Raw genomic sequence first — 19,797 nt, 5'->3', positions numbered from 1 at the left:
AATGTATCTAGAAGGGCTTAGAGGACATCTTGTTCTGAAATAGAATTGACCTCCTTGTTATGGAAAGGAAGAACAGAGGAAAAGAAGAAAAAACTATATTAAAATCTTCAACTCAACTTGCTTAGCACGTTCTTTGCTTTCACATTGCCCTGCATACCTTCTTTAGAAGTGAAGGAGATTTTGATAAATTATGCTGGCCTTCAACTGGAGCAGAGACCAAACCATTCTGTAGTGAACAAGTCCCTGCAAAGAAGTCTCTGTGGTAGGAACGTGTGTTGGTTCAGCAAGAATTTAAGTTGAGCTTGCTTGTTTCTCCTAGCCACTGGTAAATTTAGTAGATATTTGACCTGTATGGGGGTATGAGTGATGTAGAGCAATTGGACAGGCAGAAGGAAACTCTCTGGCTCGTGTGTGAGGAGATGTGTCTTTGTCTTCCAAACACACTCTGTTTTATCTGTGCAAATGTCTAGTTGTATCAGATTCTTCTTACAACTCTTCCAGTGGCGTTTTCATTGTTTTCCAGCTAGATCTGAGAGTCAGCTCTTCATCCTCATCCTTCTTGACTTGAAGGTTCTTCAGCACATCCAGCCCGTGCTCTTTTCTTGAGTTTTGTTGTCTGCTGATTTGCAGGAGTCTGGCAGCACTGGTTGTCCTATTGCCTCCCTCATGGCCGTGGCAGATAGTGCTTCTCACTTACAATTCCCACCTCAGCAAAAAAGCTGGGAGGCTCTGCAGAGTTTTGTTCTTGATCTCTTTCCTAAGATTTCCCAAGCTCAGGATTGTAAGTAGGGTTACAAGCTCATCAGAAGTTCAGTTGTTTCTGCAGCCACCTGCAAGTTAAGCAGCAGCAGGACACTTATGGGTATTGCAGTTCATAGTTAATTTCTTACTTGTCAACACAAATTTGATGACTTTGCCTTGTGCACAGCTCTCACAACTACCCCTCTTCCAGATGTGCTTCCTTTTGCCAGCCTAAAATTCCTGTGTTTGTATTTGGCGTCTTCTCGTAGATGAATTTTGGCACTGTTAGCGAACAAAATGACTAAGATGGAGCTCTTCAGTCTTCATGAATGTTGCAACTTTTCAGCTCCTTAAACTGCTGTACTCCTGTTGCTTCTCATACAGCCAGTGTTTTCTTTATAGTCCTCCAAGAGGTCCTAAGTGCTTTTGGGGCTAAACCTTAGCTCTCTTAGCTTTTACTCAGAAAGTCACTGAAGTATGGAGCACTTCTTGTGGTGTTTATAAGTACCTTACCAGAAAAGGATGTTGAACTATTGCTCAGGCTTTTAAGTACTCTTATCTGTATAAACAAATAATAATTTTACTCATTTTGTCAACTATACGTGGTTGGGATTTTCAAGCTAGACAGCCTTCTTGACAGGGAGAAAAGCAGAGTGAGAGGCGATAGCATGGATATAGTTATTGGTGAAGGTACATAAAGAAGAACATCAGCAATTTTATTTTGTTGTGGACAGATAATATTTTTTACTATTCTTTCAGCTTAGCTGTCTGAGCTTATTGTAATATTCTGTAAAATAGTTATTTTTTTTCTTCAAAACAAACAAAAATGGGGAATATTTAAAGAGAAGTTGTCAACTCAAAAATCACAGTTAGTCTAGAATGACTGAAATGAAAACTCCTGGTATGGAAAGAAATCAAGAGGTTTTTTCCACCCTTCTTTTAGTTTTACTTGGGGCACTGAATGGCACCTTTTTGTATGTAGTGTCATCACATATTCAGTCCACCAATGAAACTGACTTTGCCCTAAAATTGTGGTAAGGTGTTAATGTTTAAAATATTAGTCAAAAAAAATTAAAGGAAAAGTAGTGGATCACATTATTATGAACGCTTTATCATTAAAACAAAGAAACAAACAAAAAAAAAAAAAAAACAAACACAAAAGCCCTGCAGACAAACCTGAGTATAGTTTAATTTGCCACTGTTTCTTTGCTGTCTTTTTCTACTTCTGTATATTGTATTTCCATTGCATTTTTTTGTTGTCCAACTTCAAACTGAACTTGCAAATTTTAAAGGGGAATAATAATAATTAATTTTTTTTTTTTCAGAGTGCTGGGAAGAAATTACCTCCAGCTACAGCAACTCAGGAGCCAACAAAAATAGAAGTGGACAGCAGAACAAAAAGTAGGTTTCATAGCATTTGTGTTCTTTGTGCTTTTTGCTATTAAGCCTCTTTGAAGAAAGCTGAGCATTTTTCTTTGGTTTTGGCTAAAAGAGCGTCCTGGTTATAAGAAAAGCAAGGCTGCAGATGGATATATTTAGGACAAACTTTGAGTAGGTGGTACACAGACAGAATGCTTTGTTTCACAGAATCCTCTAAATTGTTTTTGCTCTGATAATTCTACCTCGAGGTTTTCTGCCACTAAAAATCAAATTAAATTACATGATCAGCTTTCATCCTTGAGGGCACTTTGGAATTAATCAGAGTTGAGTAAGATCCAACGTCATCCGCTGTAACTTGTAGGTGGGTCAGAGAAAAATATCTCTGGTTTCAAGTGCCCTTGCTTTCTTCCTCTTTTTTTTTCTTTGTTTATATAGCAGAAATAATTTCTGTGGGTGGTATAGTTTCTATGGGAAATGAACAGTGTCCAAGAACTTCAGTTTTGTTTTGGTTATTTGGACACTTAGCAGAACAAAAATGAATAATTGAATCTTCTAGGAAGAAGTCCTAGCAACTCTCGGTGGTGTTCTAGGGAGGTGTTTGTGACTAGCTTACCAAATTGTTTGATTTTACTTATATACATTTACAACTAAATGTTACCGATTCTGGTAGGAAGCAATACAAAGGAATGGAACATAGCCGTGTATTACAAAATAAATTGTTTATAATATAAATTGTGGATTTTTTAGTCCTTCTCCTTCCCCAATGTGTTTATCCTGTTAGATAGTTAACAGACAGTGTTTTGTCTCAAAGCTGAAATACCTACAGACAGAGGAAGGCAAGGATCTGGAGCTGCAGAAGAGAGGCTGACAAAAGCATATGGTAAAGACCATGTTTACCACATGCTTTCAGCTCAGAGTTGCAGAAGTAGCTTAAATCAGCCCAGCGAGTTGCTATCCATTAGCTGCAGCACAGTAACTGACCTGCTGCGTCCCCTTAATGTTCACTTGTGACACAAGACTATTTATGTGAGTTACTGCAAGAGCTTAATTGCCCAAAGGAAGCAAGAACTTGAAATACTGAAAATCATGCAAACTTGCACCTAGAGCAAAGCTCCAGAGTGAATATGCTTTGGAGTCATCTTTCCCAACCTGCAGCTCGAGCAGGTTAAGCTGGCCTACGTGCAGGTGCCATCAGAAGGGGTGATCCCATGGGCTTTCCCACCTGCAGCACTAACGCTTGCGTGCTGAGCCAGGCTGGGAAACAGCTGCTGCTTCCCACATCAGCTCATTCTTCTGGCAGCTGAAACCGCTCACTAAGTCACATCCCAGGATACTGGGGCTTTATACTTTTACCAAGTATAAACAAATCTGGAAGGTCTTCCAAGGAAGGGTTGGAGAGCTGTACCTTCCGCGGTGACATAGTTTGTCCCTCCCTCTTGGGCTTCAGCTGATTCCATTTTTGCCTGAGATGGTGGGGCTCCAGGCTTGCTTGGAGCCTTTAATTGCTGTGCTAAACAGATGAGGTCGTGTTCTCCAAAGGAGGGGCATGAAATACAAGATCCCCAGATTGAGCTCAGTATGGAGAGGGGGCTCTTGGATATGTGATTTGTATTCCCTTGGGGTTACTGCCAGAGATGTATGCTGGAAGCAAAAGAAATTGCACTGATAGATGAGTAATGCAGTTTTTCATTTCCCACCTGTTTCTTTCCATGACTGGTGCTGTTATTCCTTATTCTTTACTGGATTTAAAACAAAACAAACAAACAAACCAAAACAAAACAACAACAACAAAACCAACACATATGCTGTGGAATAGCTTGTGTAGCCAGGAAATGGGGAGCAGCACCACCTTCCTTCTCTGCACAGGGGGGCTTCAGCATGAGGTGGTGGGAGATGACTCTTCCCACATCTCAATAGAAGAGTATGTGTTTTTTTTTTCTTTTCTATACTTTGTATGATGGGAGAGTGTCTGGCAGCAGGGCACTTGTGCATGCTGTTTGCTCTTGTGGTACGTGCGAGATGGCCTAAATTCTGCAATGGGATGAGCTGGTCAGAGCAAAGGTGGAACAGCGTGTTCTATAGGTACATCTCCCAACGCTATGCTATGTACATTTCCCTAAGAAAAGGCCTCAAGATTTCAGGGAATAAACAGATGACTCTTTAAGGCCAAAGAGAAGACAGAAGAACTTTTACTCAAAGAGAAAATGCAGTGAAAGCCCAAAGGCTTAGAGCTTGAGTGGTCCCATGGAAAACAAAAAAGGAAAGGGAATATCACTACCCTTTTTGGAATGAAAGAATGCATTTTTGAATAGAAGAGGGAATATCTGATTGCTTTAGGCTCGTGGTTACACAGACTTCTAGGGGACTTATTCTGCTGTTGTATTTTCAGCTGTCTTATATATCTGGAATGACACAGGCATGCTTACATGTATTTTTAAATATATATATGTACACATAAATATAAATACAAAAATCTGTGGAATGAGATTTTTTTTCTTTTTCCTATGAAGTAGCTTGCTTTCAGATTAAGTGTCTTTCGGTGGAAAGGCTGTATTATACAAAATATTTATCAATTTTCAAGTAGCTCTGCTGGATTCTGAAATTCAGCAAAGCGAAAACATTCACAGTGATTGACAGAGCTATTGTGGATTACTGAGGTTGCAAAAATGGAGTTTTAGTAAGCATATGGCAAAAAAAGCAAAGACAGTAAGTCATGAAGTACAGTGACCATGGAACTTAATTTGATTACTCATTCACTGATTATTTACAGTTCCTGTTAACCTATTACATAATAGGAATACCCAAATCCTTGCAAGCCACTAATCTTTTTTTGCATGATGGTAGAAAGAGTATAAAGAGTATCCAAATCTGGATTAATGAGGTCCTAATTAATTCTTTGTTGTTGTATTTTATGAGGTGGTGTTTTGATAGTTTGAGTCTGATGAAGTTCTATGAAAACATTTTTTTGGTACAATCCATTTATGAGTCTTGAGGTCAATGATTAATAATAAAACCAAATTCTGCTGAGTGCATTGGTTTTTTGTTTGTTAACTTGGTTCTTTTTCTTTCCATCTGTTTTGTGGTTTCAGTAGCTATGTTGTAATTTTTCACTAGACTTTATAGGTTTTATTCAATTTCAGAAAGCTTTTATATGAGCAGTAGTTAAAAAGAGGAAGCCTAAGCTCAAGAAGCACTAATTTAATGCTGCTCGTTTCCTTACAGCATTACTGTGTGTGTCCGTATTGATTGTAGTATCATTTAGACTTAAATGATTAAGCCACAAAAATCAGGTATATGGGGTTGTTGTTTGTTTTACTAAAAAAAAAAGTATCTGCGAATTGCTGAAAAGTTAGACAGGTGGACCTGTAGGAAGGCTCTCTCTTGCTGCCTTTTACATAAGGTGTTGCATGCTAACCATCCCCCTAAATCATCCAGCTCTTTTTAGAAGATAGTTTGTGATAGATTGTTTAACGTTTGGAGGGGTCTTAAGCCTTTTCCCTCAAGGAAGCATGGGCAGTGAAAGGCAACTCGTAGTAAGTACCTGGTTCCTTGTTGCTGTCGTCTCTTGCAGCTCCTGAGCTGTGAGGATGATGCTTGGAAGGGTAGTCGTGTTTCACCATGGGCCCTTAGGGGACTGTCAGAGAAGCTAGCAATGGCTTTGTTCTTCCTTCAAAAGGACAGGATTACAAGGGATGTGGGCAGAGAAAATGCTTGCTGATGTGTCATCGTTGTACCTAGCCTCGATCAAAAATCCCAGGAGGCACTCAAGGGTTCATATCTTCAAATGGGATTGTACCTAACCCAAGCCCTCTCAGTTCAGAATGTGTCAGGCCAGAAGTGAAACATCTTGCATTAGATCCAGCATGTTTGAGGTTTAAGACATATGGCAAGGTTCATCTGCTCACTCGTTCCCTGGGAAATGTCCATCATACAAGGCAGGTTGCTTTCTGTTGCCTGGGAGGAGCTGTGAGTATGCAGGGAGAGACTCTGGGGGCTGAAAGACTAAATTGTTGATGGATTAATAACTAGGACTGGAAAGCTCACGAATATCATCTTTTCTCCTCCCTTAGTGTTTCCAAGATGTCTGCTGCTGGGGGCTGATGGGGAGGTATATTTTAAAAATCTGTCTTTAGGTCAGGGGAAAGAAAGAGAGGCTTCTGGAAGAACCATCTGTGATTTATAAACCCAGCCTTGGATGTCAAATGTAAAAATGGGATTTATCATCCACAGTTAAGGGATGCATAATACTGGCATTTTAGTCTACAGCTTCAATTTGGCTGAAGCCTATTTACCAGGCTTGTAAGAGGATATATTATTTTGACCTTTAGGGTTTTGTTTTTTTCACCTAGAAAACCCCCCAGAAAGTTCCAGTGTGGTCTCTGCTGTGTTTGAACTCAGTATTGCCTTTTATCTTTTTTTCCTTCCTATCTAGACATCACTGCTGAAATTACGTACTTTTATATCCTCTTGCTATACTGAGCTCTGCTGAGTAAGGACAATTTTAGTACATTATTGACATAGCCTATTCGATTTTTCTCTGCTTTTATTAATCTGATTTGAAACGTTCATATTATTCTGGGTCCTGTTTGGTTTCGGTTTTACTTACTTAAATCATGTTTACTTACTTAAATCATGTTGGCCTGCCATTCCCATAAGAGAAGTCTGAAAGCTGACTTTGTCCAGTCACTATCAGCATTGCAAATCCGTCAGAGCTCTTGAGACCTGGCTCTGTCACAGTGTGATCCAGAGGGTCCTCACTGTGCAGGGGAACATAATGATTTAGTGTATGTCAGTGTGAAGCACGCTGCAGGAATCCAGTCTCCTACTGCACATAAACCATCTTTGTTTGTTTTTTTGTTTGTTTTTTTCCATGGCTGTGCCTTTAGCCCTTCGTTCTGGTGCCAGCCTTCAGAGCATGGGGCAGCTGTGAGCTTCCCCCTGCTCCCTCTCAAAAGAGTTGTCTCCTGGCTTTTTATGAACTGCATCAGCTTTTGCCTGGGCTTAAGATCTGTTTTTTGATGAGTTGTTTTTCTGTAGTTTAATTCCTTGTTTTTCTGCTATCCAGATATTTCAAAAAAAAATAATAAATATATATATATAATAAATAGGGAAGGAAAAGAAAGAAAAAACTCAAGAGCTTAGCATTGAGAGCAGAAAAGCCATGGGAGAACAGAGTTCTTGGTACCATAACTACTAGGTAAAGTTTAATAGCCATATCCTATATAGATTTATGGAATCATTAAGGTTGGAAAAGACCTCCTAGATTGTCTGGTCCAACCATAACCCCACCACCAACCATGGGTTCTTCAGTCTGGTCTGTATCACAAAAAGGAGATGCTAAGCCTGTACCCAGTAACCAGAGGCTTCACAAAGTGTGTGCAGCACTCAGCTTCTGTAGCACAGCATTATGGCTACATCATCTTTGCACTAATTCACTGAATCCATTATTTAGCAAAGCTGTTTTTTAGGATGGGAATACTCTCCAAGAAGGGGGGCAGAAAAGGGCAAAACAAAACCCCAAAACATGATTACTTAAAGTAGCATACTCAGTGAAGTGTAAAAATGTTCTGAATCTCATCGTTTTCCCTTACATGCTGCTCTACCTCTACCTGACTTAAGTTGGTGTGTGTCAACCTCCCTCCAGCTTGCACATAAGATGTTATGCTGGCCCGAAGGCAGAATAGGGAGCAGGGGAAACATCCCAACTGGGTCTTTGAAGAACGATCCAAACCCTTCCTTCAGGACTGCAGCGAACTAGCAATTAGACATCCCTTTTACTTGCTGAAACGAGTTGTGATGTGGTGGTCAGAGGTCATCAAAACCGAGACATTTAAGTGAGGTGAAGACTTGTACAAAGTCACATGTGCTTCCACAAAGGGTCCGGTAATTTCTGTGAGCATTTCTTTGGTCTTTTTAAACCTGCTGTCTTAGAATATCACACACTTTTATACATTATTTAACAGCTGGAATGCACATTCCCTTTTATCTGTAAGACACATTGACATACTTGTCTGTTGCACAGCAACGCGTTGTAACTTCTTTTCATGACAACTGCTTTTTAAGATTTCTGAGTAGGAGTGCTGGCTGCTGTATTTTCCAGATGAAAGTTGAGATGATGCCCGTTTTTATAGACAGTAAATGGAAAAGGGAAGAGGAAACTTTAGACTAATATTCAGAAATCTTGTATGCTGAGTGCACAGAAGGCTTAGTTATGAGTGCCTTTGCAGTTATCAATGTATTATTTATTATTTTGTCATCTGTGTAGATTCAGAAACGCTTGCTTTCTTGCACACCAGGAGATAGATAAGCTCTGTCAACTACTAGCTCCTTTATACTTCCAATTTGTGTGATCTGTTTGAAGGCTATACCAGTGGAAGTATTGAAGCAAGTGTCAAACACAGGCTTACTCTAAGGAAAATGGTTTGTGGCAGGCTGTGGTCTGGAGCCATTCGATTTGGGATAATCACAGACTCACAGCATGTCTGGGGTTGGCAGGGCGCTCTGGAGGTCACCTGCTCCAACCCCTACTCAGGCAAGAACACCCAGAGCAGGCTGCCCAGGTCCATGCCCAGGTGCCTTTTGGAGATCTCCAGAGAGGGAGACATTGGGAGACAATGCTTCTGGGGGTTACAGAACTGACTCTTTGAGGGACATGCTTGGGAATTCCCATCAGTGTAGAGTTTTTTAAATACGAGAGCATGCACAAACAGCTGTGGAACATTTTAGGAAGATTTTCACCCTTGGATAAGCAGTTTTTATAACTTGATAATTTATCACATTAAATGTTCTTCCTTGCAGCCAAGGAGTATTGCAAAGTGATATTTCCATACGAAGCACAGAATGATGATGAACTCACAATCCGAGAAGGTGACGTCGTCACACTTATCAGTAAGGTAAAAACAATATTGTTTTCCTCTAAGCAGGGATGCAGTTTTCAAAATTCAGTTACCATAAAATTCCTATGTGTGCCTTTGACAGCATCCTTCTTAAAATAATGCTATTTTAGCAATGAAGCATTAAAGAGATTTCATAAAGTCCTACAGATCTCTCTTCCTCCCATGCTTTGGAGCCTTACCTCGATAAGATTGTGTGAAGAACAGTAGACATACTCTTGAGTTTATGAATTTATACAATTAAGTTTTGTTTGAATGTATTGACCGAGCTAAAATTGATTGACAGAGCTAAATTGATTCCTGTAACAAACATAAAATTCTAGAGAACGTAATGGAAGATTCAAGAAAGTAGCAGCCTTGAACATCTCTTCTAGGTGTGCAAATGGTCTTTATTGTAGAAATTGTAATTAGAACTTTTGATTTGATGGAGCTGATGTGCCTAAATTAGTTGAAAGAACACCTATTTAAAATGTTGCTGTCCTTAATGCTACCATAAAGCAGAAAATAAAGCACAGATTTTACACAGAAATTAAATTAAATCATTTAAGACCCCAGTGTTCTTTTCTTAAAAATTACTAGAAATTGTTCAAGATTAGAAATGAAAAAACAGTGTCAAGATTTACACTAAATCTCTAAAAATTGTGTGTGGTGTCTAGTTAAATAAAAAACTTACTGCAATAAGATATTAAGCAAACTTTTTTTTTGGTGGAAAACTTATACAACATTATAGTTTAGCAGAACTTAATTTCCTAATTTTCCTTCTGCTTAAAGACCACAGTTTGCTTAAATGCTTTTGACTTCTAGACATACAAGTATTTGGGAAAAAAGTAGAAAGTGGAGGAGGCTGTGGATTTCATGCGCTTTAATGAAAGTGAAAGCACAAATTCTATAACTGACAAGTTTCATAAGAAATTGTTACTTAACTTAGTAATTAAAAATAACCTGGGTGGGGGGAGCGGGAAGGGAAATGCATCTATGGCCATGTTCATTCTGGTTTAAGCTGTTTACAAATTCAGAGAATATCTTCTTTGTCCTGAAGACTATACATGGAAAAATAATCAGACATAGGTAGGAAAATAAAGTGTGAATTTAATAAACAGTTTGTCGCGTTAAATATCCTTTAATGGGTACTGAAGCCATTGTAAGAAAGATCAACACCTTTCTTACAAGCTTCATTGCAGTGACCTTAATTTGAATGGAAGGGATAGGCCTTCACACTAACGATCTGATACATGTCTACAGCATGGGTGTATATGAATGTATTTCTCATCCGTTTGTTTTTTTTCATATCTCCATTTTTCCCCTCCAGTATTTATTAGAATTACAAAAGCAAAACAAAACACTACAGTTGCCAAATGAGTCCAGCCTAGCTGTCCTTCTTAAATTCCACTACTCTACCAAAATGTTCTTCTTTTGCGATACAGCTACTAGATTTGCTGTGCTCAGTCTGAATCTTGCATACCAGGATTCATACCTTGGGCGTTGTTTTGCTATTCTTAGTTATTGAAAATGTCACTTCTCTTGTTTCACTGAATTAAAGGTAATTAAAATGAGTTAATGCTGTCATAAAGCTGTTGTTTCTGGTGTTCAGTAAAATATTTTTAATTTTATTTTTTGTGGCTTTTACAGTCAATCTAGCGCTTGCCCCCAGTGAATTTTTGTTTAGCCTGTCTTGAAAGCTGTTCGGCTTTGCTTGATTTAAAATGTTCTCATGTAATTATTTAACAGTGTCTCTGAGCACGGAAGTGGCTTTTAAAAAGTTGTTCCTGTCCACTTCATGCTTTATTGACCATGCGGATTTAACTCCCTGAGATGGCTGCTCTCCAAGCGGGGATGTGTTCTTCACTACAGTATAGAGATAAAGAGACAACTGCTTTGCTGAGTTTTCAGCATGAGACTGCATTTGCTTACTTTTTTTTTCCCATTCTCTTCTTACTGCTTCTGTGCCAACAACGGAAGAGGTTTTTTTGTCTTTTCTAGTACCTGAGCTGATGATTTGACTGAATCGATCAGTTTTCCCAAATATACAGTCAGAAGTTGGTCAGTATGCTTTTTAGTATGTCCCATTGCCTTTCTGCTCTATACTCTGATGGTATCAAGCCACCACAGACTTTTTTTCTTCTCCATTTTCTGTGGTGTATCACATGTCCATGAACAATTACATAAAACCATTCCTCTAGAGCATGGTGCATCTCAGTGCAAAAAGGCTTGGTGTTTCCCTTGGATGCTTTTTTTGCTTCATCTCAACTAATCTGAGGTGCTGAGGAAGCAGTGTTTAACACGTGCTCACTTTGCAGATCCTTTTGTGGTTTGCAGAACTCATTGCAGCCAGGCTTGTGGGTATTTTTCATCTATTTTTAATATATGGTTTAAAATACAAAATTTGGAGTCAAGGTCTTTCCCACAGAGTTCTGAAAACCATGGGGTCTCCTCTGTGCTCTTACCATGGTAAAGAACAATTTTATTTTAGTCCAGGTCTTCTCAAGCAGGTGTCTTAACACTTTTCTTTAGCCAGCAACAACAAAGTCAGCCTCACCCTTCTGCCCAGTAGTGGCCTCTGCCAGAGAGCTGCCTCTCACCCAGAATTCACATCCCCGTGCTTACAGCCTCTTCTCCATAACCAGATCCATACCGACTAAGGGGAATTAAATAGAAATGTACTTCTGCACTTCAGCTCGAGCACTTCAGAAACTATTACCATGGTTTCTCGTTGCCATCAGATGACAGAGTTTCTTCTAATCTCTTTGCGAGAAAGTGATTTGCAAGGTTTGTTTTCTATGTGAGACAGCATTAGACAAAATTTATTCTTCTCAATTACCTAGATGCAAAGAGAGAAGATTGCTACTCTTAAAGAAATAGATGGGAGTAGCACTTCCTAAAACCCCAGATGCACTGTCATTTTCTTGAGCTCACTAAAACCAGAACGTAGTAAGGCTTCTCAGCATGAGAAGTACCTCCTGAGGCTAGTCTGTTTCCACACAGATTGATAGGAATATTGAAGACTCACAATTTTAAATTGTATTGAATTCGTATTTATTCAAAAAAGAAAACATTTGGTGAGAACGTGTGGAAGTGGCTGAAGTAAGAAGAAGTGAGTCACAACAGAATGGGAGAGAAAGCTTATGGGAAGTACACAAAATGCATTGCAAGAACCTCAGATGCAGGAAGATGTGATAGCACGCAGTATGTAGGAAGAGGAAGGTGGATGAGTTAACTGAGCTAAATGGTAAGCTACGAGGAGAGCCTGGGTGTTCATGTGCATGTGAGAATCTGTGTCTGAGGAAGCTGTTATTCTAGTGTTCATCTTAAATATTTTGCAGACAGAATTATAGAGGAGTGATATGAGTAAACTCAAAATTAAAAATCACCATTGTAAAAGTGCCCATGCAATTGAAAGGGGTAAAATTACATCAGATTTCACTCTTTTTTTTTTTTTTTTGGCTAAATCAGTTATAAATCAGTTATCAGTCCCTTTTCAAGACCTCCAAGTATCCACTTAAAATAAAGAAGAAATTGATACAGGTTTTTGGTTTGTTTGGTTGCTTGCTCGCTTGTTTTTGTCCAGGCCTTTGCAGAATCTATTTCAAGTTCTCACTCTGTTTTGACAGATGGTTAGATGTTGAATCCAAAGCTGATCAGGTCTTCCATGCAGTCCTCTAAGATGGGAGAATTTGAATGTCCCATTTTGAATATTTCATATTTGAATATTAGGTGAAATGGCCAAAGAATATTTTGAACAGATTTTCTGAATTACAAGTGACTTCCCTAGACACTTGAAAAGCATGCTGGTCGGTTTTATTAAAAAAATCAAGGGATCATTTTCCTGTCAACAGGTTGCATAATTTGGGAGATGTAAGGACAAGAATGCCATTGTTCCTGACCAATAGCCAGAAACAATTGCCAATTAAATAACATACTGAGTCATTTTTCAATGAATTGCGTAGGCCTAAATCACCAAAAAAATACCCGATGAGATAGAGTACAAATATATGGTAGTAACAGTTTTTTCTTCATAGGCAAAATTTACCTGGAATTAAGAACAAAAGGAGAAACTGATGACTTCACATAAATGTATTCTAAAAAATTCTGGAAAGGTTTTTCTCTCTGCCTTCTCCTCAGTGAAGTGAATGCCTTTGTACAGGCATCGAAAAAGTTTTATTTATTACATACTGGTAGTGAAAGTGGGCAAATTGTAGTCCTTTAATTTCTTCATGCACAATATTTAAATATTGTTCAGAGTATTACCTTCTAGAGGAAGGTAAAAACTTCATCCTGAAGGCAGTGGAACAGCAGACTTGGGAGCTTTTCTTTACAGCCAAGGGGTCTAAGAAAAATATACTTTTTGAAGAAAGAGAGCTAAAAAAGCAAAACACGATAATTTTACAGTTAAAGTGATTGTTACACAATTTGTGGTTATGATACATTCATAAGCTGAAAAGAGGTGAATGGCAAGAGGCCAGGAGATTGATACTGGAGGTTATTCTTTATAATATCAAATATTTGTGTTCTTTAGGTAATTTTTTTTAGCAGCTTCAAAATGTTCCTGATGGTATTTGGATAAGTACGAGAGCACAGGTAGTGACTGCGCAGTGCAACCAAAAGAGAGTGGCAAACGGGTGTTTCATCATACTCAAATATTGATTTAGGAGATTGTATTTGTAATAAATAGAGTCACTTTTAAGCAACAGAAGATTCACGTGACATTTTCAACTGTCATCTTGGAAGTCTTCTGGGATTTTTCATTCCAGCAATTTTAGGCACAGCTATTGTAGGCTACTTTCCAGTCTTAATAGAGACTCCCAATGTAAACACTACAGATTTCTTAGCAGCTTTAATAAATTCTGAACAAAATGAGCAAAATCGGAGTGGCATATAGAAAATGACCTATGTGAGAAATCGATAGCAATAGCTAAATGATTTCAAAGCAAATACATCAAGAGCTCACTGGCAGCTCTGCACTCATTTGCAAGCAGTTTTACTTGCAAGACTGTGAAAGATTTCATTTCGCTGCATCAATCCACCTGAGCTCTAGGCAGTAAAGACCACTTTGTTCCCAGGAATGAAAATAGTCTGGATAAATAAAATAATAAAATACTTCAAAAATCATCACAAGGTTGAAAGCTGACAATAATAGCAGCGTATCCTCACTTGAACTGTTCCCATCGGAGTAGGAGTAGTGGAGGGCAATATCAGTGGCAGTTCAGTTAATTCTGAGTTGCCATGGTGTTGACCCTGATAGGTATCAACACATCAGCTGGATCATCAAAACTGCCTGAAGAATTGATGACGTGGAAGAGAGCAAGAGTGACTTACAGCCTCCCCAGATCTTCATAACATTTTTCAGATAGTACTTGGAAAGTTGGGGTAATGGTATCATGAAAGACACTGTAGAGTAATGCCTATCACTAATGAGAGACTTACACGGCAACTTTTTCTGCTCTAGGTGTTTATTGGCAATCCAATTTGTAGTGCTTAATGTTGTGTTGAGGAGAAGAGAGCCACAAATCAGTTTTTGCAAACATATTATTTGCATGTGGTGGTGGTGGTGGTGGTGATAATTTGCCTTAACGTGAGATTTGCAAGTTTGGTGGTTCAAAATGCTGCACATTTAGTGAGTCAGATACAATCAAGTGTTAAACAAACAAGTACAGGCAAGTAGAAGGGTCTAAGGAAACAATGACACGCAATTCAGCCCTACCGGCTTCTTTCACAATGTCCCATTTTCACTGTTACAGTGGCTACTCTGTGTTCCTGTCAGAGCACGGAATCTATTCTTGTGCAGGGAGCATTTTCCAATTCTTCGTGTAGGCTTCAGGCATTTAATTTCACCCTCGCGGTATTCATAGTCAGCTTCCCAAGCACGGACCTTTTGCCAAAACAATTCTCCTGGTTTTGTCCCTCACGGCATCTTTAAATGCTCATCCCGGTCCAGAAGGTAATTGTCCAGAGCACTTTCTTTAGCTGAGAGATTGCCAAGGATAACTTGACTGGGTAGGGCTGTGAAGGAAAACAGCTGCTCTGACGGATGCAGGAGGCTCCTAAAGGGATGAAATTAGTAAGTGCTATTTATGAAAGTCTTGCCAGTTCGTTGAGGCCACGAGCAGGGGAAGGAGCACGAACCGGCCAGTGTGCTAGAGGAGGGTGATAGCTGATACTTAATTGAGCATTTTGCTAGATTATCATGTCTCTAGGGGGAAACCTGTCTGTTTCCTGGGTTTGTGTGTGTATTTTTTTTTCTCCTTGCTTTTAATTGCAAACAGCACACACATACTTGACAACCCTTGGTTATAGAAATATATGTACAAATGAGTTTTTCTTGCAGTATGTGTAAATAGGTAGATAGCAACACCGATTTTTCCATAGTAAGATGAAATTTTCATTATTTTCTACTGGATGGATTAAAAGAAAAAAGTGATAAGATTTGAAGTAATTAAAAATAAAGCTACATGTCTAAGAAGACATAAATTTTCACAGCTGAAAACATATGGTAGCTTCAGGCTGTGTCTTCCGATAAAGGAGAAGGAGGCAGTCCTATTTCAGGGTAGACACTTGGGTAATTTTTCCTTGACTGACAGATGAAAACTTCTATCTCATTTTTAGAAATGAGTTTGCTAATAGAGCAATACCAAAATAAATAAATAAATAAATAAATAAATAAATCAGGTTATGCAGGGGAAAATGCATGATCTGATTTAATAAAAGTAATGAAAATGGCTTTCTGTCAAAGCAGCACAGTGGAATTTTGTTGTCACTAAATATTTTGGTCACACAGATGCCCTCAGTTGGAGCTTTAGTACAAAATATTTTGAGGATTTGTAACTTTTGCAACAGCCCTGCATACAGAAACTGAAAAGAGTAAGGTAGATGAACATCAAATAACGTCCAGCTTTAAGAAAGCTTTTATGACCTTGTGTCTTTAAAGAATGGCATGTAAGCAATAAAGGCGCTTACTCCTTCCCTTTAGAAACAGGTGTTTGCCTCAGAGAGAACAACACCTGAAGAGATCTCAGTGCATGCCCTTCCTGTTGTTCCTGAGACAACCATGAATTATTCAACACATTTTCGGTCAGGCCTCACAGCCATACCACATCTGCTTTCTGTTCCTTTCCCCCTACACTGTGCTCAACACCAGTTTCTCCCCCAGGACATCCCTCACCCTCAGCTGATTAAGGAATCTGCTTGTACCAAAGCTGCTGATTTCCTACAGGAAATAATTTTGCAACTAGTGCATGGTGAGGGTGCCATCTGACATGATTAATGGCAGGCTGCTGCTGAAGGACATGGGTCTGCTCCTTCCCTTTGCCCTTGCATCTGGCTGCCTTGGTCACTGGACACGCAGGCGCAGATGAGTTGCCATGGGTCATAAGATTTGAATCTAATGGGAATAAGAAGGTTGGGAACTTCTGCTGGGTTTCAGGTCATGGTGCCATGTGGGATGGTAGCTGGACTAGGTCCTGCACAATGAGGCCCTTTTGACATGCTGCTAACATGTGTGGCAAGTGTTTGGGGTCATTGTGTGGAAGTACGAATGTTTCTGCATGTGAGTTATATAAAATTTGTAGGGATGCTAATGGTTGACTAAATACATTCATTATCTAAAATGATTTGATATACTCAGTGAGTTATAGGGAAAACACTGTGAGTAATTTTTCTCTCATTTTAATTCTTGCCTGAACCTTGTCCTTGGCCAAGATTTTTACATTCTTAAAATAAACTCTTAACACTTATTCATATCTTGCAGCATTTCTTCAATGCTGTATTTAAAAATGGAGCATTAAGTAAGGTCAGTGTAGAGACCTTACTTAGGGGTTGTCAATATATTCAATAAGGTACCAGATGCAGCTTACAGTTCACTGGTATCTTTAGAAATATTATCGAAACACTGATTTTTGTGCTGAACATGTAAATAAACTACAAAGCTAGAGATTATTGCTGGGGAGGGCAGCAACCAGCACTTAAATGTTCTTGTTAGGTTATATATATTTTTTTCTATAAGTATGCACTGATGTTCTTTCTACCTATTCTTGTTATCATTGCTTGCAGTGCTACAGCAGTGTTTTCAAAGGAAGGGCTTGTATTGTTCCTCAAAAGCACCACATTTGAATTTTGACAAATGGAAGTTCATGCCAAGCTATGTAGGTGAAGTGACAGGATCCCCCATGCATGTAACGCTTCGAGATTTGCATCATCTAAAAAGAGTTAGCTTTATTTGTTAGCATTTTTTAATACAGCCAAGCTAATCTGAAAAGGTGACATATTTTAAGATAAAAAGGGAAAGAAATTTTTTTTCTGCCCTGTGCTTATGAAAGATATCACTGACATACCAAGGCGTCTGGAAAACTGTGATTATTGCTCACAATGCAGGCGCTAAGACTCACTGCTTAGATTCATCCTTTCTTTCATCCTGTGTGTTGGGTTCACCTGCTGGCTTGATGGTTTTATCTCAAGTCCAACCTTGTCAGAATAAGGAGAATCATTTAAAGGGAAAGTAAATATGCACATACAGTGCCAAGTAATTAATGATGATAATTAGGACCCTGTTTCTAAGATGTCTTTGTTGTAAGCTAGTAATGGCAATAAATTAATCCTTCAAATGATTTGTTCAATAGTTTTCTAATCTTTCTAAATGCAAAAATATAATTATATAAATATTTATAATTACATAAATATCTTGGCTTATCAGAGTGTCAGAGGTATGAATTTTGTCTGTTACTAGCACCACCTTTCATGTTTGTGGTAGCTAATTAAGTGTTATTTTGAGTACTGGAGGGCCAGAGTTTTATGATCTGGCTCATATTTATTTCTCCATGATATTCTGCTGACTGAACATTGCAAGTGAAGTGAATCCCCAGAAGAGATTGTTTTGTTCAATGAGCGGTGTAATTTTTTCTGTTTGCACAAATATTTCATCAAAGCAATTCAGCTTTGTTACTGATTAAACTATTTACTCACAGAGTTTAAAGTCAAAAGGTTAGATCTAGCCTAAAATGGATTTAACAGCCAAAATATATCTGGTCTGTCGGATGCTCTGCTCTGAGGTCCTGTATATTGCAGGTCATTCTTTATTCTCAGCCAATTTCTCCTTTGCAGAGTCCAACAACTCAGGCCAATTCTTGGACAGAATATGTCTCCTAGAGAGGTATCTTCTTGTTGGGCTTTCCAGTAAAAACCACTGTCTGGGAAGACAGTATAACCACTGCTGAAATAATGTCTAATTTTTGACAGTCTCTCCTATTTCCTTCCGTATGATGTTGACATGGTAAATTCTTAGTAGAGCCATAGTGCTTATGAATACAGAAAAATTCTCCTGTTTGAAGCTTTAAAAGATGCCCTTACCACATGTCCAATTCTCTGCTGCTTGGGCAGGACAGCTGGTAGGAGCTGGGAAGGATTTGGATCTTCTGGAGCGCAGGCTGAGGACCTGAGCAGAATAAATTGCTTTGGGTTATGGGCCAAACAGAGTCAGGCTGGGAGATTTCTCCTTGTACTTTTCTCCCATTATTTCATAATCTATGAATATTCGGGAGAAAGTGCATATAAGGGGAAAATGGGTGCTCTCCAGGACTGCCTCAGAAGATTAATTTATTGTCTGTTGGACCGTCTCTGTCGTCTAAATGATTCTGGATTAGGTAGGTGTTGAGCGATTCATTCTGCCATATCGCCAAATTTTAAAATAATATTTCTGTTTAGGAGTACTTAGTTACTAACCAGATGCTTTAAATCATAGCCAGGTTCAAAAATATTTAACAAACTGTTGCATGATACTGTAAGGTCTCATTCCTGGTAACTGAGTTTAGTAAATAACAAAGCTTGATCATATTCCCCATACAGGCTTAGGTAGCAGCACAAGGTGGGTGTAATGTAAGACTCAGGAGAGATGCTTTCCTTCACTCACAGGTGTTTTAGCAAGTTTTATGAGAATTTATAAAGACTAAAATAAATTATTTTTTTGACTTTTCAGAATAAAAGTGGATTTCGAGAGTGATATGCCTTCATTTCAGCATTAGAATTGTACAATAAAATGTAAGAAATTTTAAAGAACAGTTCCTAAATGTTACTAAACTGCTTTTTTTCACTCCGTTTCAACATGATTTTATTGTTTTCCCCAAATTAAAATTGCATTAATGAATATCTGATGCAATGTGAGGTCAGGTTTTGATTAGCTCATTTCAAAGTTACCAAAATGAGGCTTACCTTTGACACAAATTTTCACTGAAAATTTTCCGTCTACTTAAATCTAGGCGGTTGCTCATTAACGGGTTAAAAATAAAAACTAGAAATTTCCCTGCACATAACTGTTTTTGCCCAGTGATGTCAGACACCAGCTTTCAAAATTACAGAGCTCTTTCTGTAGCCTTCTCCCGTGCCTGTGAGAGCTGGGACCTTTTGGTCCCCGGAGGCAGGCAGCAGCACTGTGCCACTGCTGCTCTGCGTGGGCGCAGGGAATGGCAGCCAGCTTGGCTCTTAGATTTGGTTTGCTACGAGGCCTTTAATCCTCAAATTCAGAAGCCTTTGCACATTATATATATACACACATATATATATACACACACATATATGTATTTGAGTATACGGAGTGCCTTGAAAGGTGCTATAGACACATCTGTTCACCTTAAACTCAAAGGTGTTTTGTTTTTTCTTCAAATTTCGAGGTTGGCTATCAATTGTGGGAAATGCTGCTGAAAAGACACTTACAATGAGGGTGGTAATAATGTAATGTGCGGCTGCCAGCACAGCAGAGCTGACACATGAAAGCTCTCAGTACAAGCGTAAGAGATATTCA

The 19,797-nt window shown here is 38.8% G+C and overlaps 1 protein-coding gene across 2 annotated transcripts in view; it reads left to right on the top strand.

Annotated features, from left to right (window-relative positions):
• The window catches only part of SH3KBP1 (SH3 domain containing kinase binding protein 1), a 219,892-nt gene that overhangs the window by 157,869 nt on the left and 42,226 nt on the right, over nucleotides 1-19,797 (top strand). For both annotated transcript variants that reach the window (XM_084306299.1, XM_084306300.1), the window contains 2 exons: nucleotides 2,067-2,142; nucleotides 8,920-9,014. In XM_084306299.1, the coding sequence (XP_084162425.1) occupies nucleotides 2,067-2,142; nucleotides 8,920-9,014 (171 nt within the window). The remainder of the gene's footprint in view (nucleotides 1-2,066; nucleotides 2,143-8,919; nucleotides 9,015-19,797) is intronic.

This window comes from Netta rufina (genome assembly GCF_964035555.1).
Source record: "Netta rufina genome assembly, chromosome: 1".
In the NCBI taxonomy this organism is placed as follows: domain Eukaryota; kingdom Metazoa; phylum Chordata; class Aves; order Anseriformes; family Anatidae; genus Netta; species Netta rufina.
Note: the sequence above shows the minus strand (reverse complement) of the source record. Positions and strands in the feature narration are given on the sequence as shown.